Source organism: Dermacentor silvarum, chromosome 3 (assembly GCF_013339745.2).
Source record: "Dermacentor silvarum isolate Dsil-2018 chromosome 3, BIME_Dsil_1.4, whole genome shotgun sequence".
Taxonomy (NCBI): Eukaryota; Metazoa; Arthropoda; class Arachnida; order Ixodida; family Ixodidae; genus Dermacentor; species Dermacentor silvarum.
The window spans coordinates 202,493,086-202,518,387 of NC_051156.1; the positions used below are offsets into that span (position 1 = coordinate 202,493,086).

At 44.9% G+C, this 25,302-nt stretch overlaps 1 protein-coding gene across 1 annotated transcript in view; it reads left to right on the top strand.

Moving 5' to 3' along the window:
- LOC119445160 (leucine-rich repeat-containing protein 47) overlaps positions 1-19,424 on the top strand; it is a 27,870-nt gene extending 8,446 nt beyond the window's left edge. The window contains exons 5-11 of the mRNA XM_049664903.1: positions 2,309-2,361; positions 4,186-5,054; positions 6,933-7,091; positions 9,735-9,851; positions 10,589-10,707; positions 12,779-12,881; positions 15,479-19,424. Of these exons, the coding sequence (XP_049520860.1) occupies positions 2,309-2,361; positions 4,186-5,054; positions 6,933-7,091; positions 9,735-9,851; positions 10,589-10,707; positions 12,779-12,881; positions 15,479-15,763 (1,705 nt within the window). The 3' untranslated portion in view covers positions 15,764-19,424. The remainder of the gene's footprint in view (positions 1-2,308; positions 2,362-4,185; positions 5,055-6,932; positions 7,092-9,734; positions 9,852-10,588; positions 10,708-12,778; positions 12,882-15,478) is intronic.
- Positions 19,425-25,302: the final 5,878 nt, after the last annotated feature.

Sequence of the window (25,302 nt, forward strand, 5' to 3'; positions counted from 1 at the left end):
TTTTTTTGTTTATCGGGTTACGTGATTTTTATTTTACGTGGGTCAGGCATTGGTGAGCTGTAGTAAAGATGCACTCTAAACGAAGAAAGAAAACTGAATGCTGGTGCTTCGTTCCGGAGTGCAATCTGGGTACCGGTCGTTCCGCCGAAAAGTATCATTGTTCCCGGCACCGGCGTGCAAAGACGTGTTTCAAAAGTGGGCTCGCGCAATACCGAGATCTGACAGGCACCTCCAAGAGAATAAAGTAACTTCTCTTGTAGGGTCTGCAAAGTTCAAATAAATTGTTCTGCATGCATGTGTTTTACAGCGAAGCTATTAAGGGCTAGTTCCCCCAGAATCGTGTCCGCGTGTAAAATAAAAAAAAAAGAAAAAACTAGTATCATCAGCATTTCGGCTCCATGTGCGTGGCGGTTTCCCCCAGTTGTGCCTTAATACAGGTGTAAATTACTCAACTATTCTTGAGTAACGGATACAAGTAATATTGTTTCCATTACTCCATTGCATTACATCCATTACTCAGTAATATTTGAGTAATGGATTACCAACTTGTACAAGACGTGTACGATTACTCCAAAGAAGACGATGCTCTAATTTCGCAAGCTAGGCGACACCAACAACTACAATCTTGCCAGCCTCTACAGTTATTGTAAATATCCTGTAAATATATGCTTACGTCTTTTTCCCGTAACAATTAAGATAATCAATTAAGATAATATATAAAGGCACTATAGCAATTTACTACAGCAGACCCGCCATAGTCACAGCTTCGCAGGCTTCCATCTTCACAATAGTGGAAGGGCTCTGGATTTCTTTAATTCAATTTTCCTGGTGCAGAGAAAATGTACACACAATTTAAGACCAGTGGCATGTAACGGGTCTAAATACATGTTTCTGCAAAGGAGCAGGCAACCATTTAACAATGGGACTAAACATTAAAAACATGGTTTGAATTAGTTGCAGCGATTCATATTGTAATGGGGAAAACGGCATGACACTGAGTACATGGAATTAAAATTAATGCTAAGTTGCTATCTGGAAAAGTTCTGAATAGAGAGTCTGGAATAAAGCTTTTCCTGACATAAAGTTGGTTAATTTCTCTATAGCTGTAACTATAATGCATAAGCTAATATATCCTTTCATTTGCAGTTTTGATGTTTTTTTTTTTTTTTTTTTTTTTTTTCCAGCGGAAACTGTTTCCGCAAAGAAAAAAAAAGGTGCTGCATTCAACCCTTGGCTAAATGTTTACATGCGGAATGTAAGAAAGATCCGTGTCCTGACATTTCTGCGCCTGAAAGGAGGAGCCTAACACGATCTGAATGAATGTGTAGCTCTCTGATACACTTTCGCTTCTAAATCAGGTGCTTGGTGCCGTGTCGAACCTCGTCATCAAACAGTTTCTCGTTGGTGCGCGCCACGTCTCACTCCGTCCCCTCTCGACGCGCATGCTTTCACGGGCATCCGAGAAGAACAAGCTGCACGATTAGAGTGTGCCATATGTTAGTGCAGAAGCTCAGACAAAAAAAAACACTTAATACTCAGAACTGGTGTGCACAAAAGTAGCACGAGCGAGATTCCTCGGGCGCGAGCAGCGCTACGCAATACGCCGTCTGCTCCACTCTACTGCCGTCCGGCTTCAACAACAATAATAGTCCGTCCTGGCTTAAAACAACAAAGAGCTTCCCTTGAATTATCGTAAATATTTTCTTTGCCAATTTTGTGCTTGAAAGTACTATATGTTCCTAGTCCTAATTTCGTCTGCATCCCTGTTTCCATAGACCCGCGTACAGTGCCTCCCGATGGATGGATGGATGGATGAGGCTGAACCCTTTAATCGGGCGGTGGCATACGCCACCTAGCCATGGCTATTACATAATTTGTACTTTGTGGTGGGTGAAGTTTCACCCCTGCCTTAATTTTATCCACCAATCAGATAACCTCTGTTTGGTTATTTCTACCCGCTTAAAGTCTATTTTGCCTTCACTGTCCCTAAACCCCAATGTTTTGAAAAAATCAGCCCCGTTGCCTTGCACTGTAGGGTTAAGCCCCTTACAGAAAAGTATGAGGTGTTCAGCCGTTTCTCCTTCTTCTCCACACGCACAGCACAACGTGTCTATACTTGGTACTGACTCGGTACATCTTAGTCCGCAATACTGCCGTCCTGGCTTCAACAACAATAATAGTCCCCGTCCTGGCTTAAAACAACAAAGAGCTTCCCCTAGAATTATCGTAATATTTTCTTTGGCAATTTTGTGCTTGAAGTACTATATGTTCCTAGTCCTAATTTCGTCTGCATCCCTGGTTTCCATAGACCCGCGTACAGTGCCTCCCGCGCCCCCGCGTACAGCGCCCCTTGCGGCACCGGCGCGCTTTGGGACCGGTTCCGCGGCCGCTTTTCACACCTTCTTTCTAACCACCAACTGTACTGATAAGTGTACTTCTCTCTGAGGCTGTGATGCGTCGATGAGCGCCGCCTCAAGACCGTGTCCGACTCGACCGTATTCTAATTTCTAGTTGTTCTTTTTTCTTTTTCTTTTTTTTTATAGTTAGTACACTGTAGCTAGGGTTACACTTCTAGTCTTTTATCCAATGCCTGCTTACGCATCGCTTAGAGCATAGAGTTTTCACACTATATTATAGTGAGAAACTCTTGGTACAGTGGCTAGAATTCTATTCTAGCCACTGTACTCTTGGCTTAGAGCTAGAGTGTACTAGAATAGGGTACACTCTACTAAGAGCTTGGGCTCTATTCTGGACACGCATGGCGGCTGCACGGCCGCCATTACCCGCCATCTTGGCTGTCTCATTGGCTGTCCGGAGGTCACGTTTTGAAATTTGTGCCGGAAACGGAAGTTTTGCTAAATGCAATTTTGCGTTTTCGTAAGAATGATGAAACGTGACGTGGAGCTGCAACTTTATCGACTAATACTTTTTGTGGTCCTTGGCACCTCTATTGCGACTTTAGCGCTTAAAAAGAAAGTGGACGGTAGCGTGCAGAAGCTCGTGCAATGGCATCTGCAATTTCGCGAATATGTGGTGGCGTTCGAAGATAGCCGGCATGACAGCTTGTTCATTGGCTGAAGGAATGTCCTGTGAAGAGCGTCACAGGAAGGGCTGTTTCGTAAACGTCAATTCGACGTCGCGTGACGTTGCGCTCGACCACCATTGCAGAGATTTTCCGCCATAATTTGTGGTGCGACGAGCCACGCGAATTATGGTAATGAGCGGCCATATGCAATGACAGTGGAGAGGCATGCGTATCGCCGCATTTTCCCTGTCATTTGGGGCGATGAAAATATTTGTTCACAACGCGTGCTCATAGCATTTGCATCGCTCTCGGGTGGTGTTGGCATTTGTGTTTGAACCATCATTTTATTAAAAACACGTTTATTTGAAATAATATTGGTTGAAACTAGCAAACTTCTTGCGACTTTTTGCACTTTTCGCCACTGCGTTTGTATTGTAATCAATATTAATGTCTTTTCACGTAATCAAAGGCTATGACAATGGCGACTTTTAATTTATAAAAATAAATGTACGCAAGGCGGCGTCTTGAAGTTTCCTCTCGCGGTGCGAGTAAGCAGCGAAGTGAACAAGAGATGGCAGTGTCGGCGCTTGCGTCGTGCAAGCGGATACCTGTGGCGCGCGCAACGCTATCGATGATATTCGGCCGCTTCTCAGCCAGACGAGTCTGGCTGAGTCACTTGCGGATCACGAGATAGCGATAACGTGGCCTAGAGCGTGCGCTGATCATCACTGGCAGGTCGCGTATGTTGTCTCAAGGTAGAAAGCAAGCGCGTGGGCGCCAATATACGATGACTCATTCAGTTTCCCGAGACACGCATCCTAGCTAATGAAGCAGACGACGGAAGCGAGAAACGATTTTGATGGAATAATCATACGCTTTGAGCTAGCTGCTTTATTTTTACTGGGGAGGAAAACTGTTTTTCTTTATCAACCACGCTAGTTTAAATGCCTATATTACAGTTTCTTAGGCGAAACGTCAAATTTGCGTCACGTTACGAAAGCAAAACGGGGCCATGAGCGCCATTTTGTAAGCGTTGCGCCTACGTCACGCCTCGAAGAAAATGGCGGATAGTCCAGAATAGCGGCTCTTAGAGCGCTGACGCTCCGACATCCACCAGGCGTCGTAGTAGTCGCGGAATCCGAAACTGAAGTAATTAAAAGCTCACTTTTCGCCGGCCGGCACCGCACATCACCCGAAAAAAATGGCGCCCGCGTGGCAAGAAGTCGACCACGCTCGAATAGAAAAACGATGCGAGCTTGTACTAACCGGTGCGGAAATCTCGAAGAAAATCGAAGAGGACTCTTTCGACGTCTCCGTGTATACTCTTTTTCACCTCAATTTTTTAGAGGTAAGCCATACGTGTCTGACGGCGATGCCCGATGGCATCGCTCGTCTCGTCAACCTCACCCGGCTTGCGCTGAATGCGAACCAGCTTTCAAAGTTGCCTCCTGATTTGGGCAAACTCCGCAAGCTAAAGTTCCTCGACGTCTCTAGCAACGTTCTCGAGGAACTACCTGTCGAGCTGTCCAACCTCGGAGAACTGCAAAGCTTCAACGTGAGCAACAACCGGCTCAAGACGTTCCCCGACGAGTTTGCCAAGCTGACGCGCCTGATTGTGTTCAACTTTTCCAGGAATCAGCTTGAGGAATTTCCCTCGTTTCTCTCTGGGGAGACCCGGTTCGAACAGCTGTCCGAGCTCGTAGCCAACAGCAACCGCATAGAAACGCTGCCGGGCAAGCTGTCCAACACCCTGCCGTCGCTCAAATTGTTCGATCTCGCTAGCAACTCAGTGAAACAGGTTCCCGGCGAAATTGGAGACATAGGCAAGCTTAAGGAGCTCCTGCTGAAGGATAATCCGCTGAGTGACAAGCGCCTGAAGAAGTTGGTCGAACAGTGTCACTACAAGCAAGTCCTAGAATATGTCAAAAGCCACGGTCCGCGAGAGTCGAAAAGCTCGGGGCTGGACAAGTCTGGTGCCTCCAAGAAAGGAAAGAAGAAAGGAGCCAGTGCGCCCGTCGACGTCCAGGAGGTGTGTTGGGTGTCATGTCAGTCTTGATAGCAGTACCGCTCTCGTGAAAGCATAGGCTGCTTCGAAAGTTCGTCTGCTTTGCGCTTGTACATTTCAGTTCGGAATTACGGGGCTAGTTGATAAAGTCTAGCTGCATATTTCTGGATAGGTGACAGCGGGTACTTGTGACCATTTACTGGCTGTCTTGAAATTTGATACCCGGCGTTACACAAAATATTGTAGCTGATTGCAGGCGGAGTGTGGTAAGCTATCCAGAACCTGAAACACGTGTACCTCCTAATTTCGCGCCGTATTTCTTTTTTTTTATTATTATTATTGCCACAGGTACGCTCATACCATGTTTGTAACTCGATTAGGCGTCAAGAACTCAAATCTAAGAAAGTTTGCATATAGTCGTTTTGTATGTGCCTCGGCTGCCTCGTTCCTTGCCATAGTCTGTTTGCAATTTCGTGCCAAGATCAAATCACTAAGCTTGTAGTATTGGCTCACTAGTATTGAAATACTAACATTAGTAATTGTTAACAGTGAGCAACTTTTCCTGTGTGCGTGGCATGCTTTAAGAGATCATCATCATTAGCCTATTTTTATGTCCACTGCAGGACGAAGGCCTCTCCCAGCGATCTCCAATTACCCCGTCTTTCTAGCTAGCTGATTCTCAAGTTGCACCTCCTAATTTCATCACCCCATCTTATTTCTGCTGTCCTTGACTGCGCTTCCCTTGCCTTGGTACCCATTCCGTAACTCTAATGGTGCACCCGTTATCTGCCCTACGCATTACACCAGCCCAGCTCCAAGTTTTCTCTTAATGTCAATTAGAATATTGGTTATCCCCGTTTGCTCTCTGATCCACACTGCTCTCTTCCTGTCTCTTAACGTTACGTCTAACATTCTTCATTCCATTGTTCTTTGTGCTGTCCTTAACTTGCTCTTGAGCTTCTTTGTGAACTTCCAAGTTTCTGCCCCATATGTTAGCACCGGTAGAATGATTGTGCAAATTTCTTTTCAACAACAATGGTACCCTCCCGATCTTGATTTGGTAATGTCTGCCTATGTGCTCCAACCCATTTTTATTCTGTAAATTTCCTTTTCCTAATCAGGGCCCATGTGAGTAATTGACCTAGACAAACATACTCCTGGGGACGTGTTTTGTAAGTGTCCACCTAGTGGACAGGTCCATTTCATCTACTGATGTTCACACTGGCTGGGCTGGGGTACGCGTGAGGGGACAGGCTCCCCCAGCCAATCAGCACTTCAGCAGCAGTCGAAATGGACATGTCCACTAAGTAGACACTTGCAGAATACCCCCCGAAATTCTAGAGGCTAACTTCCGATCATGAATTGTTCTTTTGCCAGGCTATTTAACATTACCTTTGTCTTCTGGATGTTAATCTTCAGCCGTACTCTTACACTTTCTCGTTCAAAGTCCTCGATCATTTGTTGCAATTCATCCCTAGCCTTGCTGAACAGGACAGTGTCGTCTGCGAAGGTTGTTGAGATATTTGCTATTGATCCTCACTCCTAATCTTACCCAGTCTAATAACATGCAGCGAATGGCCTCATTTAGGGATGCAGTAAGTGGCTGTAAAAAATGCTTTTTCAGAGGACCTTTACTGCACCATCCTTGTAGTCAAAAAGCTGAAGTAAAATTGAAAAAAAATGTTAGCCTTTTCTTTTTAAAAGTTTGTTGCTGTTTTGTGCTACCACAATGCCACAGTAGTTTAGGAGAGTTTCGAGTTAGTAATGCATGATTCAGTGCAGTGATAGTGCAAGATGGCATCTGTATTGCTTCCTTTCTCATTCATTTTTGTGCACTGCCTATGCTCGACCACAATAACTTTCTTCTGTTTTGCTTACTGTTTGGTCTGCTGGTGTTTGCAGGTGCAGAATGCCTTTGAAGTGCTCCAACTGAGTTCCCAGAGCCCCACAGTGATAGTCACCGACGCTGTGCAGGAAGTGAGGCCTTACATTGTCTGCTGCATCATCCGGAACGTCTATCTTGACCGAGACAACCGGCTTCGCAAGTTCCTTGCTCTGCAGGTAATATATTTTTTTAGCATGCTCCCATTTATTGGTACATTGACTGGTCCCTACCACGCTAAGACATGGTCTGCACTGATATGGAGGCCTCTCGACATTGGATACAGAATAAGCATGCCTGATGCAAATCTTTAGCTGCTCCCAGATTAATCAGAGGAGTCACGCAATGGGCATATTCTGTCGAATCTCAGTCGCGCTCCCAGCTCGAAGGTGGGAGTGCCTTTGACCACTACGAGATGGAGTGTGGTGCTCTGAATGAACCCGGCAAATGTGTTCTGAGCACTTGATTTTGACCACCCGAATGTAAACCGACCCACAAGAGTGCTCTATTATCTCCTCACTTATCAAATGTTCTGCCACTCTGTTCCATGTTTCTTTGCCCTCTACACTCATTCTGTTGTATAATTCACTGGTTATCTGCTCTATGTGTTACATGACGTGCCCAACTTCCCTTCTTCCTAAGCTAGAATATCAATTACCTGCGTTCCCTCTCTGATCAGTTCATATCTATTAAAGGGGCACCGAAACACTTCATGAACATAGTAAGAAAGCGTTCCTGATCCGTAGGCACGTGAGCCAAAATATTATTCCGCAGCTTACAACAGGGGACCTACATTCTTGCATAATTAACTGCCTGCTCTTTCCTGTGGCTCTCCAAGCCCCTGCTTTTCTTCCAACTTAGGCTATGTCAGCAGTGATGTTACATGGAAGTGCAGCGGCCCATAGATGCCAGCCATTGAGTACACACTTCCAAATTTTCTAGGAAAGAGTCAAGCGACAGTTGTTAACGCATCCCGTCTGCCCTGTCGTCGTTCCTTTGTTGCCTCGAGTGCCTTAGTCAAACGTTAGCCTCCAAACATTACCGTAAGTGCATTGCCAAAAGAAAAGGAACAAACAGAGTGACGTACAGGACAGTGCTATCAGCGCCAACCCAGCTGAGAAGAACCAATAATTTGAGGGGTAATGGGAGTAAGTAAACATTGCATTCTTTAAAGGGGTCCTAAACCACCCCTTGAGCTTGGTAAAAAAACGTAGTCTGCGGATAGCATATGCTGCTGTGAACATCTCAGCCAAGTTTTGCAGTCGTGTGCGTGTAACTCGTAAGCGGAGTGCAAAGTCACCTTTCTCTCAAACGCTCTCTTTTCAACAAAAGCCATGTTCCTCACTCTTTTCTGGACGCTTCATTTCGTCATAAAGCGTCCGGAAAACACGGCTACTTTTGGCCAATAGCTGACATCAAGAAGGGTATTTGGATCTGTTTTGGATCAGTGCGCATGTTCCTACTGTTACTGTGTATATTTATTTACAAAGTTGAATCAACAGGCTGAAGTAAGCAAAAGTTTGCTTTCGAACTTTGATAATAATAATGTACTTCCGGAGAAGCCGACTGTAGTCTGCTCCCACTCGGCCACGGCCACCCGCATAAGTAATAAACTTTGGCTACCCTGCTTATCGGTGTCGTAGCGGTCAGGTCCCGCTAATTTCGACTAGCTTTCAACTCTCAGCTAGCCTCGAACCATGCAAAACTTAAGGTCAGACCACACGCACGTTTGACAGCACGCGCTCACCCTTGGCCGCTACTGGTTAGACGCCATGGCAGACTTATTGATAGAGCTTCAAAATTCGAAGTTCGATGTGAATAATATCCATCAGTCTAGCTGGTGAAGGACAAAGCTCGTCCGCACCACGTTAGCACTCAAGCCCTGTCATGCACAAAGCAAACATTGCGCATACGCACTGCAGTCCTGCAGTTGCGTTGCATGCAGTGGCGGTTTGCTACGTAGCGTAGATACCACAGACGCCGCGACAAGTCCACTGGCTAAGTGCACTGTAGCTCGCTGAGGACAACTGCGTTTGGCTTACATTTGACGTGTCGTAGGCGCCAAAATCAGAAGTAGTGGCGTCTACGTTAACATCCAAAATCAAATTTGAACTGTGTGCCATGGTGACATCTGTAGGCGGAGCGTTGTGTGCACACTCAGCTCCGCCATAACCTTCACAGTGCAAATCATTGAAGAAGGAATGGAAGCACCGCGAACGCTGTGTTTAACTGCCAATAACTTCGCTTCTGCTGAATGCATTGGAGTACTTTTTGTGACAAATTGTTTCTGAAATAGCCTATTTTAACTTCAAATGCATTTCTACACTACGATAAAAAGTGGTTCAGGGCCCCCTTAAATCTTTGTTGATATTTGGTTCTTTTAAGAAATTTCTTCAGGAACACATTTCTTTGAGGCATCGCATTCTTTCCCGTGTCTTGTCCAGTTTCTAGAAAAGGGTGTTTCAGCGCCCTTTTTGCATGACCCCCATAATTTCCTGGTCCATCAGTCATTGTGCAGATTTGGTCCCATAAATAATTACTGGGCACTTCTGGGCGATTCTTTTGAATTCTTTAACATTGAAGCCAAGGTTTCAAATGTAGTTCAGCTTTGGTTGGGATATTGAGAAGTGCATCAAATTGAATACCAGTGTTCATAAGATTTGCATGGATCGTCAAGCTAGATGTTGCGTATTTTCCTTTTTACATAAAGAAGCGAAATATTGAAAATGCATTCGATCAATTACATGTTGAGAGAAGTTATGGTGCAAGTTCGATGCCCTTAGGCTTATCTTTATTTTCCTTTATGTTGCCCAACTTTCCAGAACAAATTACACGATACAATTTGTGTGAAGCGATCCGAGGCTACGATAGCTACTCACGACCTTACGAAAATAACTGGGAATGTCTACTACGATGCCATCGAGCCTGACAAGCTAAAGGTGAGCCATCCTGAATGTTAGCTTTACATCATTTGTAATCCATTGAGGCATTACGATTTAGTTTTTTGAGCTTCTGGTTTGAAAACACTCTTTTGCATATAATTACGTATTACCTTAGCATAGTATTGCAGCAGTAGCTATCCGTAACAAACTTTAATACACCACTGTTTGAAGCACGTGCCCCTGGCACTGAAGTTTTTTGAATGTCCTGTAAAAATATCAGTGTGCTAAAACTTGTTTTCATGCATTGCTTTTTTAATGGGTCTCTCACCGTTCGTGACCATGGTTGCAGCGCTGTCACTTCATGCATTGCATTTTTTGGTCAGTGATAGGTTTTAACGTATGCTATACTGGTTTTACAATATTGTGCTTGTGATAAGAGACACTGCAATAGGCAACAATTCAGCACCCACTTTGTTACCATACTGAACAGTACAGTGAACAGTATGAATGTTGAGAATATATGGATGGCGGTTTCAGTTTGCAAGAAGCCAAGTGGAGCTGTATTTCCATAATATCTCCATTCACTGAAACACTAGATCAAACTGTCCTTTATCTAGTTAGGTCGTACTCAAATGCACTGTGTGGCGGCAAGTGGTTCAAGATCTACAGTCTTACTATGCGAAGCATATGCCTCTGCAATTTGACATTTTTCACGTTTTGTTACAAATCAGACAGCACACAAATACGGAGTTACAAATGTTGAGTAATGTGTCCCTCATTGTATGTTGTGACAGCTTATACCGCTGGGAAGAAAGCAGGAGGTGACCGGCAAAGAGCTGTATCGGCAGATGACTGAGGAAGCAGATGCCCTGCGCAAGGAGAAGAAGCGAAGCACCTACCCAGGAATATACAAGTGAGTATACATAGTGAATCTTTACCTGCATCTTAACCCTTTAAACTCTTTCCCTACCATGGGGAAAATAGGTGTTTTTTGTATGTTACGGCAGATGTTTTTTTCTGAAGGAACTACTGCACTCAATATTTCATGTAATACATAAACAGAAAGTAAAAAATGAATGCACTTTCCATGCATAAAATTTTATTAACGAGATGTATGTCATAAAAAAGATATAAATTGCTAAAATCAAGATTGTGTGTTGAAGTTGAACAAAGTTTGTAAAGACACGCTTGTTTCTACTAAGAAAAAAAAATGTTACGAAAATTATGAGATATACAAAATGTATTGCCGTCTATTAGCCACTATCTCCAAAAAAATCAAGATTTTTCATTGAACAGGTATTCCGCTACAAAAATTTAACTGCAAGCACTGCAGTTAGGCGTGCCGGGCTGCGGCCGCCGATGTTCCGGGCTGGTTAGCATTGTCGTCACTTTCAGACTCAAAGTCCGACAAAAGGTCAGCGTCCTCTGACTCGCTGCTATTCGATGTATCGATAAGATCAGCCGCAGAGGCAGCGAATCGCGATATCTGCGATCTCCCAATGCACGCGCGCCATTTCTGGAGCCGCACATTTTTGCGTTCTGCTTTGATGATTGCGAAACTTCGGAGCACGTTTAAATATCACCGCCTGGCGGGGAAAAGGTGAACTGCTTAGAAAACAAAAATATAGTTTCGCCTCTTTCACATCCGATGGCGCAGTGTGTCCGTGAGGGCCACGGAAGGTCTCGAAAGTGGCATTTCAAACCATCTATAGAGGGCTAACGATGCCCATTGGACACGGTACGGAAAGAGTTAAGGCAGAGTGTGAATTGCAGGATTACGTCAGCAGAATAGAAGGAAACTCGCACACACAAAATATACCTTTAGCTATGGGCTCACTCAGACACACCAGAATCGCGCCCAGCCTGGCTCACTGGGACTCGCCACAAATCTAACCTTGCCAAGCTTGTTTGTGCTCAGACGCATGAATATCAGAGTAAGGCATGCTCATTCCGATTCGGGGCTTATGCACACATTCTTGGGCTCACTGACACTCATGAAATCACTGACTCATTCAAGGTCATGGAAGCATGTGTTCACCCTCTCAGGCCACTTTTGTATACGCAGAGTCAGACTCGCCCAAAGTCATGTGAATTTGGCATAACATATGATGTGTCGTAGACTGAAAAACAATTTAAATGATACACGAGTCAGACTTGCTTGAACTCATCCAGAATCGATGTAACCTGATCAAGCATTGCATGTACATTGTGTGCGCCGTGATAAGGCCAAGACAAGCAATTATTATAAATGGCACTTCTAAAGGAGAATACGGAGCTAAGCTTGCATTAGAAAATTCCACTTTTTCAAAAATGAAATGGTTACTCGTAGAATAAGGCTTGGCAAACTGGAAAAGCTGCAAGAATGAAGTGTGACAGCAAGACCCAGGCATTTATGGACCAGCTCACAGTTACATTATGGGCTTTGACAGTGCCAAGCAAAGTCTAGTTAATTGTACATCAGTGAAGGACTGCATTGAATTCTAAAGGAATCAGAGACGCGGCCTAACAAGTTTCAAGAATTTTTCCTGTGCCAAGACATCCAAAATGGAGAAATATACTTTTAAATTCGTGATGTCACACTGGTGTACCGGAGCTGAGGTCTTCACACAAAATTCAAAAAAAAAAAAAGCTTGGCCTCTATTTTGTCAAGCAATTAACCAACCTTTTTCCAAATTATGAATGCAAATAGGGCTTGGAAAGACTGCTTGAACAATCTCAACGGATTTTTTGTTGCTCTTTAGTGTCCCTTTAAGAGGTGTTTAAACTATTATCTTTAAACATTTCTATTTAGCCCTTGGCTGTAAAAACGGGTAACAGGCGAAGTGGGACATTCATAATGGGGTACTCATAAAAGCAGGTCTGGTTTGTTTGTGTAGACACTGGTATGGTGGTGTTATATTAGTTATGCTTACATTCCTTGCTTATTTTTTGCTATTAGACAGGCTGGAGATGGTGCACACTAATCAGAAAGTTGATGTTTCCAGGTACTTGTACCTGCTCAAGGACAAGGCCCTGTACCCTTTCCTGAGAGATGAATCGAAGCTGGTCATCTCCTTCCCACCAATGACAAACAGTGACGGAACGAGGGTACGTCGACGTGTTTACCTCATTCACTTGTTTCCCATAGCTTACCTTGCTTTGCTTACCTTAGAAAGAAGATAGTATATAGCCGTTGCTATATATAGCAAAGCCTAGCAGCTGTGAAATCTGAAAACGCTATGCCTGAGCCACTGCTTTACTGGTTGAAGTTTGTTACATACAAGATAAAAGGTCAAATCTTAATGAGTGCTAGGTGCATGTATATTTTTTTTCTTGACTCCATGTTTCCAAAAATCGATCAAAATCGGGAGAGGGGGGAAAGGTTGCGCTAAAGAAACATGTTTAACTTCACAAAACAGATCTAGCAGTCCTGTGGACTACCTCTGATGAGTATTCAAAGTAAACAAATTTTCTATGTTAACTTACAGTTTAAATGAAATACTGCTTGCCTTGTTTATATGAGTCCTACAAATCTCTTACAAAATACAGTAGCGGTATCTACAGTCAACGACCGGTTTTTCGGATGCCCAATTGAACATGCCTGATAATTCGGACACCTTCACAGCACCGTCATGTACACCATAGAGTCAATGTACAAGGACATCTGAAATTTCGGACGCTGAAACTCGTTGCCGTCTGATATTTCTGACTTATAGCTGTGACCACAGGTCCGAAACGGCATTAATTGAAGCCACCACCACCCCCTTTTTTATTATCTCGCAGCTTCGAACCGGCATTCTTGCACACTGATCTGCTGGCAACCGTATTCGTTAGTCCTAGCTGCTTCGACGTTCGCTGCCGAGCTGTCTACTGTTCGATGCCGTGTTTTTCATTTAAAGGATTCGCCGCTGTCGGTAATGACGTCGAATCGCAGAATTCACGGTCTGAAGCATTGCATAATGCCGGTTCCCGAAAGTCAGCTTCGCCTCAATACAGCGGTGTTACGCGGTCAAGCATACACAGTGTATTGGAGTGAGTGCGAAGGACCACTGGTACGAGACATATATTGTGTTCACCCGCTGTTTCCGGTCACAGTACAAGCACCTAGATGCCTAAAAAACATTGCATATTGCCGTTTCCCAAAAGTCAGCTTTGCGCAATGCAACTGTGTTACGCTGGTGAAACATATACGATATATTGCGGTGAAACATACCATGAGTGCAAAGGAGCACAGTCACGGGACATAAAATGTGTTCCACACAGAATAGAAGGAAACTCACACTCACACAAAATATACCTTTAGCTATGGGCTCACTCAGACACACCAGAATCGCGCCCAGCCTGGCTCTACTGGGACTCGCCACAAATCTAACACACACGCACACTCGCCGTCTCCTGTCACAGTATGAGCACTGAAACGCCCAATAATTGTACTGGCAGGCCTTAAAAGCTGTTTAGGACGTGGCTGTGGCGATTTGAATCCTTGAGGGCACGCACCTAAAGGCATGCATTCGTTTCGACATTTTCGCAGTGTCACGGAGTTTGAAGAATCGTACGTTAAGTGCGCCATACGTATATTTTAGATGCTCTTACACAGGCTGTTTATGAAATTAGTGCACAGGGAGAATTGCAGATTTGCTGCTTCAGTTTTTCTGGAAGTTCTCATATTTTCAGTTCTTGTACAAAAGAAATTGATGGCATATGTAAAAAAAAATTGTTGCCACTAGTCCCCATAATTTATCTTTCTTTTACGTGCAACAGACTTCTTTCAAACAGCTCCCAGTCATGCAGGAAATTGCTTTTTGCATCTTTGAACTGAATTTCAGACACTGGCAGACAGAAGAAACGCAAGACTAGCGCTTTACGAATCTGTCTTTTGTCTGTCCATGTTCAAAGTCTTACTGCTTTTCACAATGAATGTAAACCAAAGTAAACCTTTTTTAAATATAGAGCAGTCGTCCTGCAGACTTGTATGTTTCAAATTTGAGTGGGTGCACCATAATTGGAGTGGATGCTCCAGGTGCACACGTAGTCTGATTAGGTACTATTGAAAGACTGCTTATAAAGAAATTATTATTAGGGGTGGGCAAATATTAGAAATTTCGAATAGAAATTGAATATGATACTGTTCGTACTTGAAAAGGAACTATTCAATATTTTGGAATATTCGAAACTAACCAAATTGTTTAGCAACAACCGACTGTTAAACTCTTGTTACTCTTCTCCATCTGCTGAATGAAGTATTGCAAAGTACCAGAAGTGAAAGGATCACAAATGCTCTCGAAGAAATGGATCATGCAAGTTTTGTTTTCGGTATCGTGATGGAAGCCTGCATGAAAACCTATAGTTTTGTTTGTAGTCTGTTATTGAATGGTTTTGGCAGTCTAGCCTCGTAGCATATATGTTTTTTTTATGCTACGACCGATTATGTTTTCCTTAGTCTATCCTCTTTTGCTGCGCTCTAAGTTTTGATACAGTAATGCAATACCAGCTCATCCACCTATCCAAGCCTCATGAGGTGATGAGTACTTACAGATGAGGAAGATGATGTGCACTTGCAATGGTCACAATACATATTACTCAATTATAACCAATTTAGCCAAAGTGAAATTTTGTTGCACTTGGTCTGTAATTTCCTCTCCATGATGCAGTTAATGTAATGACTGTCCTGCCTTAGCTGATGTATGGTGTTCTCTCCAAACCAGATCTGTGAACAGACGCGGGATGTGTTTGCGGAAGTGACTGGCAACAACCTTCCATTCTGCAAGAAGGTGATGGACGCCTTGTTAACAGAGAGCCTTCAGCTTGGCCTAGGCAACGAGGAGACTCTCTCGGAAGCGGGAAGTACTGGCGACGGTAGTGCCACCACACATAGGCTTCAATTGGAGAAGGTCAAAGTAGTGGACAAGGATGGAAACCTGCGTGTTGTGTACCCTTCTAAGACAGACCTTGCTTGCCCGGGAATCGTCGTCGAGCAGCGGTCCGAGTGAAGTTGATCGCACCTTTTTGTTTTTGAGGGGGTGGGCTTTACTGCCGCTGTTCCAGAAAAGGACTGGTATGACGTTCCTGATGCCCTGTGGGTGTCTGGCTATTAAAAATGTTTGCAAGCAAGACAGAGGTTCACAGAAAGCTTATGTCTTATTAAAGTGGTCAAACAAGGGCTGTCGCTGGAGCCAACATTGCGACGAGGGTGCTTCTCCATGGACATCCCTTGTCCCAAACCATGTTAAAAATTCGGATTTTTAAAGGGACACTAAAGGAAAATATTAAGCAGTGTTAGATCGTCTAGAAGCCTATCATAATTTATTGTGTGCCGATATGTGACCTTGGTACGTTGAAATGCTACCAAAGGCCCCACTACTGCTCCTCAACGGACCTTTCCAGAAATGCACAAGCACCGTCAGCGCCATCCGCACCACTGATAGTTAGGCACAAGGCATTGTTGGAAAAGGGAGTACCGAGCCACGTGCGGCTAGGACGCTGCAGGAAAGCGAACACGCCAATCTTCGGCGTCCGTGGTGGCCGCCACTCTGACTGATAGTTAGGCACAAGGCATTGTCGGAAAAGGGAAGCACCGAGCCACGCACGGCTAGGACGCTGCAGGAAAGCGAACACGCCAATCTCCGGCGTCCGTGGTGGCTGCCGCTCTGACTTCCCATACTGCCTTGCGGCTGCCGCTGACAGTGCGTACACATTTCTGAGAAGGTCTATTTGAATCGCCTGTGCCAAAACGGTTGAGTTGACATAATCCCCACATGACCTCCCTTTCTGCTGATCTCTCTAAATCAACCACTGCTGATTTCACAAGAGGTACTGTGGTCTAAAATAGATGGCATCACTTTGACTTTCCATTTTTGCTGTTTTCTCATTTACAAAAGTTCTGTCCTTTCTACGATTGACGAGTTCATTATTAAAGAAGCCCAATTTTTCGGTCTAGCTCGACTTAATATTTTCTTTTAGCACCCCTTCAAAAATTTTGCTGACCCATCATAGTCCTACATGCATACTGGAAAAAGATTGCAATAGCCAAGGCCAAAAGAAAGAGGTTGTGTTGCCCGTGGTGTGAGATTCAGGATGTCCGTACCAACGGTGCAAGGAAAGAGAGGATTGGATATTTTGGTGACCAATGCTTTTGATGTATAGCCGTGAAGAGGTGTGTATCAAAGGTTGGGGCAAGGTGGGCAGGGTGACGTGGGGAGCTGTTTCATTGCTGGAACATTTCTTGGAATATTCATAGTCCTTGTAACACCCACCATCTAAAACGAGATCATGTTGGTGCAAGCCGAAAAAAATTGCTACTCCCCCCCCCCTTACCTTCTTTAAAAGTTGTCTGTCTGCAAAATTTATGGTGTGTCAAACCACATTTTCCATGCCAAAGACTGTGGATGGTAGGTGGTGATGCCATTTAGACTTGTAATAGCTGCAGATTTTTAGACATTGTTCAAAAGATAGGTGGATCACATTTTTAGTTAGGTGTAAACTTCTTTACAGCCACTATCGCTGCTGACTAAAAGCATTTTATGCAGCTCGCGGCGCATGAAGCAGGTCTTATGCATTTTTCTCTGGACACCAGCTGATTGCAGCAATTAAATTCATTCTTGGTTTCCGTGAAATACACCTGCCATGGCAGTTCTGCGTGATGCTTTTATTGGTTTCTTGATGTGTATAATTTTAGCTCTTCTGAGCCCATATCTACACAAGCTTTGTTTTTTAAGTGCCTTCTACGATTGGCCATTGCCACAGCGCTTGTAACCACGCCAATCGCAATTCTGAGTGGCAGGCAACTCCAACATCATCCAATCAAGAAATTTTCTTTGAGGCTAACTGCTACGAAATGTCAGACAGTGTAGTAAGCTTATTTTAAAGGGACACTAAAGGCAAATACTAAGTCAAACTGAAGTGATGTATTAGTGCTCGAGTATCTACGCGTCAATATTATCGCGAACAGGGCCTTAGTAAACGAGAAATTGAGGTAAATGTAGGACACGATTAGAGACTCCCCCGGGACGTTCAAGTACTTGCCCAATGAAGAAAGGCACTCCTCATTTAAATTCTGTTACTTGTATTCAACCATTAGCTATAAAAACATTGTATTGAATTATAAGACGAAAGAAAATGCAACTTGACCAGTTCTTTTACATTTAAAAAAAAAAAAAACTTATTGACATTACATTGTTGACGACGCGGGCGGTCGAAAGGTTTCATTTTCGCACGCTTTTGCGTTTCAGTAGTTCCGTTATCGCGTACTGCTGTGCTGGTTTTGATAGCTCGCGAAACTCGCACAAATAGTACGCTCTTAAAGTAGCGCTTTATTTCAACTGCAACTTTATGTTTACACCGTTTTGCCAAACATATATATTTGAGGCATAAATTATACAACGCGACGTCTTCAATTTTGCTGTCGTTGTCAAGCGCGTCGTTCTCCTAGCGAGCGCGTATGTGGTTGCAAGTAGCAGTAGCATCACGGGATGCCCGAACAGTCCACGCCACTTGACCAAAAACAGCTGCAGCAGTCTACAGTGGCGCATCGTACCGCCGTTTGTTCGGGCGCCGTTTTACTCAACGACAGCAGCAAAGGGTGGTGATGGCGCATGCAACGTCGCCACTCCGTGGGTGGCTTGGCGGGAGATTTGAATGGCCATAAAAGTTTTCGGACCCTTCAGGTGGAATTTTCTCAAAAACTAAGTCTTTTCTTTGCACGAAACAAGCGTGGGAAGGTTTCTGGAATGGTATTTAAGCAGTCCACGTCGACTTAGAATTTGCCTTTAGTGTCCCTTTAAGATAGTCTTGATATAGAGTTGCCTCCATTCGAAATTTTTTTGTCTGAAGCACAAGTGGATTCGTCACAAAAGGAAAAAAATTGTCACATGATTTTTTTTTTAATTTAGTATCGGTCTCAAAACTTCTTAAGGTGTGCTAGAAATTATGCACAACCTAGACCATTGAGAACCTCTGCAGCTCATGGGCATGGCCTCCAAGATTGCGGCACCCACAGCATGCTGAAGATCTGCTAAACACCATACGTACTTGTCTGCTTACACGAGACAATTAGACAATTACCAGCCTTGCAGCATTGCCAAGATTGCTTTAGTGGTGTATTCTAAGCAATTGTAATCAATTTAGCCAAATTGAAGTTTCATTTAAGTAAGAGACGATTTTTTGTATAAAGGCTGGTGTTGATACATCATTTGTATTGTGGAAAGGGTAGGCTGAAAGACAACGGGGGCTGTTTTCTTGGATGGTCAGTTTCAGGATTATACATTCACTTATGCGAGATTTTGCATGACTAGCGCCAGACACATCAGCACCTATGAGCGACGGCATTCTCGGCACAGAGCCTAGGATGCTGTCACCCGTGTACGCTGATGCTTCCAGTGAGTATCACCACAAGTGATCATCCAAGAGTACCACCTCAGGAGTATGTGGTTTCTTATGCGTACTTAATCGTTTGCCATTCCTTGAATCAGTGTAAAAAGAGAGTAGAGCCAGAGTAAGAACGTTGGTTTGTCCGCAGAAGGCTACCTGTTATGGCATAACTATGTGGCTGCTAAAAATTGCTTTCTGTGTGCACTGGGCATGCAAGATTGTTGCGGTGTCTTTTTTTTTTTTTTTCAAACCCAAAATGCAATTGCCCTTTTTTAAGTCGAACAACTTGTGTTGAAATAGGAAAGGCAGCTGCTCTGCAGGTTTTGCATTGATGGACTACTGCCTGTACTGAACTGCTGTGAAAAGTGAACCTTAATTTATTGAATGTTTTACCGTGCCAGACATCTTTGTTCTTGCAAAGTGCTGTTGATTGAAGAAATAAAAAATTAAACACTTGCATTGTACTGCTTTATTGAAGTACTTTATTACTGTAATATCTGTGAAAGGCTGCAGTATCTGCGCGGTCTGTGAAGTGTGGTAGTGTTATATCCACTGGGCCAAAGGTGGCAACAGCTGTTCTGGGCTCTGATGATCTGTTATAATGCAATTAGCATTCTTTGCCTACTTCAGGCACTTATAGTGTACTATCTATCTAGCTCTTAGGCCAAACCAGTGGTCCAAGTTCTCTAATACAGTAGAACCTCGATGATACGAATCTCACGGGGTCACGAAAAATATTCGTATTAGCCGAAATTCGTATCATCGAAACACAATTAAAACTAGCTAAATTAAAGAGTCAGAGATGACTCACTCAGGCACACGCACGTAAAAAGCATTTACAGTATAGACCACTTATAACGTAACCGTTTATAGTGCAGAACTGGCTACAACGCGGCCTTTTCCGACTCCCATTTACCCTCCCATAGAACTCCATGTATACGCATACCGTTTACAGTGCAGCCGCGTGAGACGAAATACCGGTTATAATGCGGCTTCCGCGGGGAAATCTCGCCAACAAGGGCGGTAGCGAGCATGCTTCTCAACGAGGTGCGCCCACCGATGGGAGAGGAGATCAACGAGGGCAATGCGGAGGAGGAGCATGAGACGTGGAGCACGAGTCCAAGGCGATAAAGTCGTCGCCGCGCGCCGTATGTGCGAGTGAAAGCGCGCGGGGGACGCACGCCTTCACAGACAGCGAACGAACAGCGGAGATCACGAGAAAGGCCGTGGGGGTATGGGAGGGAGGGCGTGGCGACGCTGTGCTACGGCACGAAATGCGTATCTTGAAACCGAGCGCAAGGGTAACTGGTGACGCAATCTCCCACGCGAAAGGAGCAAAGCGGGAAGGTAGCGCGGAAGGGAGGGAGAGAGTGGGGAGGGGGGGGGGGGCGGCTTCTACTCTGCCAATAAATGCGTTCTTGTACTTTGCGCCTGTGCCGGCTGTCGGTGTTGCCGCGCGCGCCGTATCTTGAAAGCAATCTCCACACGGCTCTGACCTTTGTATGCGCTGTGCTTACGCCGCTCAGTTTCCGTTGAAGCAATAGACCGCATGAACCTTCGCTTGCTGCGGTGGCCGCGCGTGGGGAAGCGCGGCCGCCGCAGCGAGCGATGAGACAAAAGGAAAAGCACTAAAGCAACAAAAGCGCAGCCGCTTCAAACTCTTCGCGCCCAGTCACGGCTTCCGCAATGTCCGGCGCCACGTCCGCGCCTCCGCACCAAAAGAGAAAGGGAAAACGCGCGCGACTGCGCGCTGTTCTCTTTCGTGGCCGTCGGTGGGGCGGAGTTTATTCGTATCAACCGACGCGGGTCGAAAATCGATTCGTAACAACCGTTCTCTAGCACGTTACAAAGTAATGGGGCTCGGCCGGGACCTCAGACAAATTCGTATCTTCCGGAAATTCGTATTAGCCGTGATCGTATCATCGAGATTTCACTGTAGATCGGGCCACTAGGTATGTGGTCGCAATGCCGTCATGGTCATTGCATCGTCGCCATTCCACCTTAATCATTCGACTCTTATCATGCACTCGTCACACATCTTGTGCCGACACAGTGGCCGAAGTTGTCTATGAGCTTGGGTCACCAGGCATGTGCTCGTGGTCTTGATCGTTGCATCGTTGTCACTCCAGCTTCGTCATCAGACTCTCGTCATGCCGTCATACAGTCGCCATGACGCCATTGTGATCACCCCATTCTCCTCATACCATGGTCATGTCATCATCGTCATGGAGTCATCATACAGTCTTCGTCATGCATCTGTTGTCGTGAATCCGTCGTGGTCATTCCATCATCGTTATTCTGAATTTGTCATCAGACTCCCATCGTCGTCACGCTGTTGTCTTACCATCGTCATCATTTCAAAAGCGACATCCCAATGTCGTAACGCCTTCATCATTTCATCGATGTCATTCCTTCTTCGTCATTCTATCGTAATCATGCTGTCGTCCCTCAGTCGTGATTATACCACCGTTGTAATGCCATTGTCCACATTACGGCATAGCAATTCCATCTTCTTCATCCGATTGTTGTGATAACGTCGTCCTTGTGCCATGGTCGTCATCTCATTGTCCTTATGTCGTTATACCGTAGTCATCGTTTGAGAATAATCCCTTTGTCATCACGCCATTGTCGTTATACTGCCTTCATCATTCCATTGTCGGCTTGGTCATGGCTGATCCTGGCAAGCGAGTGTCGTAGCAAACTGGGCCAATACACGAGACAGTGTGTGTCACATATAGCTGAAGCAAAAAAAATGTCAATGACTTCTACAAATTCTAAGTAAAAGTGTCTTAAGCAATATGATGTGTCACTACATTGCTTGATTGCTAATCGCATTAATGTCAACAGTCATCGCAAGATGGGTTCTACCGGCATTTTAATGCGTCGGCATGCTTTGGGGACTTCATACACTTTCCAGGGGCTATACGCTCTAACCTGATTATAGCGAAGTTAAAGGTGGAGTCGAAATTACTTCGTTATGGCCATTACTTCATTATATCCATTATTGACATTTACTGCAATATATGCCCAATGGGGGTACACAATTGTAAACATGAAAATAAGAAGACGTCTTTGCGGGTCGTGGTACCGCTACATGGCCACGCATGCACTGAAATTTGAACAAAACAACAAAATTATCCTTGCGTGTGACGCATGATTTCTTCGCACCTGATACGACAGCCTTTAGATAGCTGCCTTCTGTTCCACTGTGATGGTCTTTCGCTCCACTTTCCACTTGGCTCGTCGTGGTCAAGCAGCACGTGGCACATGACACAGCACTCCGCAGTAAGATCAAGGAGGCAACCGAACTTCACCGCACCGGCTTGTGGCCTCCGAAATTGCACCGATGCCAATGTGATCTCGGAGGCCATTCCCAGCTGCCAGGCCGCGCGGCATGCCACAGAGAGAGGGAGAAGAAAATGCCCTAATCTTTCGCACCGCCGCGCAGGCAGGCACAGGCACGGCCTAGACATGACCCCCAAGATTCCACCAGGGAGATCTTGGAGGGCAGACTCAAGCGACGCCTGCACGGTATGCCACAAAGAAAGAGAGAAGTGAATGCACTAATTTTTTTCACCGCCGCGCATAGCCGCACAGCATGGCGCGACTCGTGCAGGCTTGTGCGTGACCCCCGAAATCGTGCCAGGGAGATCTAGGAAGCTGTGCCAAGTTGCGCGGATTAGTGAATCTTTCGCAACGCTGTGCGTAGCCGCACACACTGCAGACGACATGGCAATGCTGTCATTGCTGCTTTGTAGCCAATTCTTGCACTATACTTGCGCAGTCCGTTCGTTGCTTCCTCCATACGTAAACAGTGCAAGAGTCATTGTGGTCATGATGTGGTCGTGGTCACAGCATAGCCTTTGAATGGCTCCCAGTACACGTAAGCTCTGGGATGCGGCGCCGATGGGTGCCAAATCCTCTTGCCATCTGACAACAGCACAATACACTCCGGTTCTTCCTATGTGTAAAGAGACTGCAAGAAACCTGGTGAGTGCCGGTAAGCATTACAGTGAAATTTGCATCGCGTCCTTGGAAGCCGCGTCCTTCAGTCGCTTGACAGAGGAGGAAAATGTGTGCACACAAACTGCCAATCCCATTTTAACTACTGTTCCTCAAGCAGCCTTCATAATCAAAGTACTAGCAGGTCTAAAGTATAATCACTTCCTCGTGTAAGGAAACTCAAGTCCGTACGCAGTGGTTTCTGTTTTTGGCGTGCGTCAAGACATGTTGATTCTTACCTGAAACTTCTACACACCGAAATGGTAGCATCCGTTCTAAACTTACCCTTACATAAAGTGTTTGAGCCATTAGATTCCCACTATTGCACCTGTACCGTGGACAGGTTTATGGTAAGTAGTTTCTGCATCTTGTGGCGTATCAGACGCTCCAAAACTCATCAGGTAAATTTTGAGCCGTTCATTGTCAGACTATTCGACTGTACTGGCCGAAAATTGGTAGTCACTGCCACTACTTGACATCAGATGTCTTCTGAAATCACCTTTCCCTCCTGTTGAGACAGTTCGATCTCTAAAGCTGTACTGCTCATAAGTTCGCGTCTAGTTGCATCAGCGTCTTCCACACATGTCTGGCTGTTTTTACGTAGATTGTTTTTGGCAAGACAATGTTTGAACAGCTTTCTATCGCAGGTCTGTTGAGTCAAATATTGCAACACCTTGCCCGATATGCCATTTGTCCCAAGCTCATAGCCTACACCTGCTAGCCAAACAGGTAAGAAATGCTTCTGGCATGCTGCAGTTTCATCTGGATGCTTAATTAAATTACAATAGCGCTCTTCTCAAAAAAATTCACTGAACTCACCAGTGCTTGGATATTGCGCTCAAGAGTTCTGTGACGATAGGAAGTGATCGATAGAAAGCTGATCTGGTGGCCTGTGAGGTGAATTCGGTTACAGCATCTGCTGAATTGTGCTTGGGAATCTCACCAGCGGGACCAAGGCCGCATAAGGACTGCGCAAAGAGCAATGGATTGAAAAATGTTAAGATTAAGAGACAGGAAGAGAGCTGTGTGGACCAGAGAGCAAACGGGGATAGGCAATATTCTAGTTGACAAAATTTTCATGCATTGTAGTTAAACAAATCGTAACAGGAATGACACCACTAGTTTTGCTACTGCCAGCCACAGCACTGGTAACCTGGCGATCCGTAAATGGCAAAAGGTTTGCGCGTTCACTTTCAACCAGCGAGACAAGTCGATGATGGCACACGGCGCCGAAATCAATCGCCGAAACTCATGACATAACATTGTTTACAAAGAAGACCTACTTTGATGACTAGTACATCAATAGATGCTCCACTTTCCGATGCGCCGCTCGCACAAACTTCAAGATTAAATTAAAATGCATTCTAAGCGAAATTTGCTAGTGACACTTTACAAATCATGCCTATGAGCTTGTGGCAATGTAAACTACCAGTAATTTCAAGTTAGAATTTTTGTTTCAGTATTCCTTTAGGAATTCAGTTAAAACTCGATCTAACGAAGCCCGATTTTACTATGTTCCCAATCTAACGAATAAATTTCCATTCCCCGACAGGTAGCCGTAGGGTTCAATCTTGTCATCAACTCAAATTAACCAAACTAATGGCCACCAAACCCGATGAAAAAGTTTTTTCTAAAATGAATTGGTGAAGTAAGCGGTGATTTCTTTCTAATTTTGACACAGACTGGTTTTCTTTGAGGGTGCGCTCTAACGCTATCGCGTGAAAACATCTAGGCGCCGTAGTCGTGGCCCTAGCATTATTTTTTGACAAGGCTGCACACCTTGCCCATGCACGGAACAACGGACTTGGCAGTCGGTAGCCCTCCTACGTACCAGATGGCGCTAGGGACGGCAATGGTTGTTTTCGTTATTTCATGCATGAGTTCACGCGACAGGCGGCGCTGATTGTCTCCTCGCAACTTTCTTGCTCGGCCTGCTCGTACTATCACTGCATTCGTTCGCCACATCTTTGCATATCGGCACCCTGTCTAGCTTCACATGACCATCTACCTGGACTGCGTCGCAAAAGCAATTCGGGCCGCCCTCACGGGCTTTTCACACGCACAGAGGTGGGTTAGTGGCAAATACAATGCCAGGTAGCTTTTGAGTGTCGCTACATTACAATTTTTTATTTCAAAGGACCGAAAAATCCCTTTCTCGATT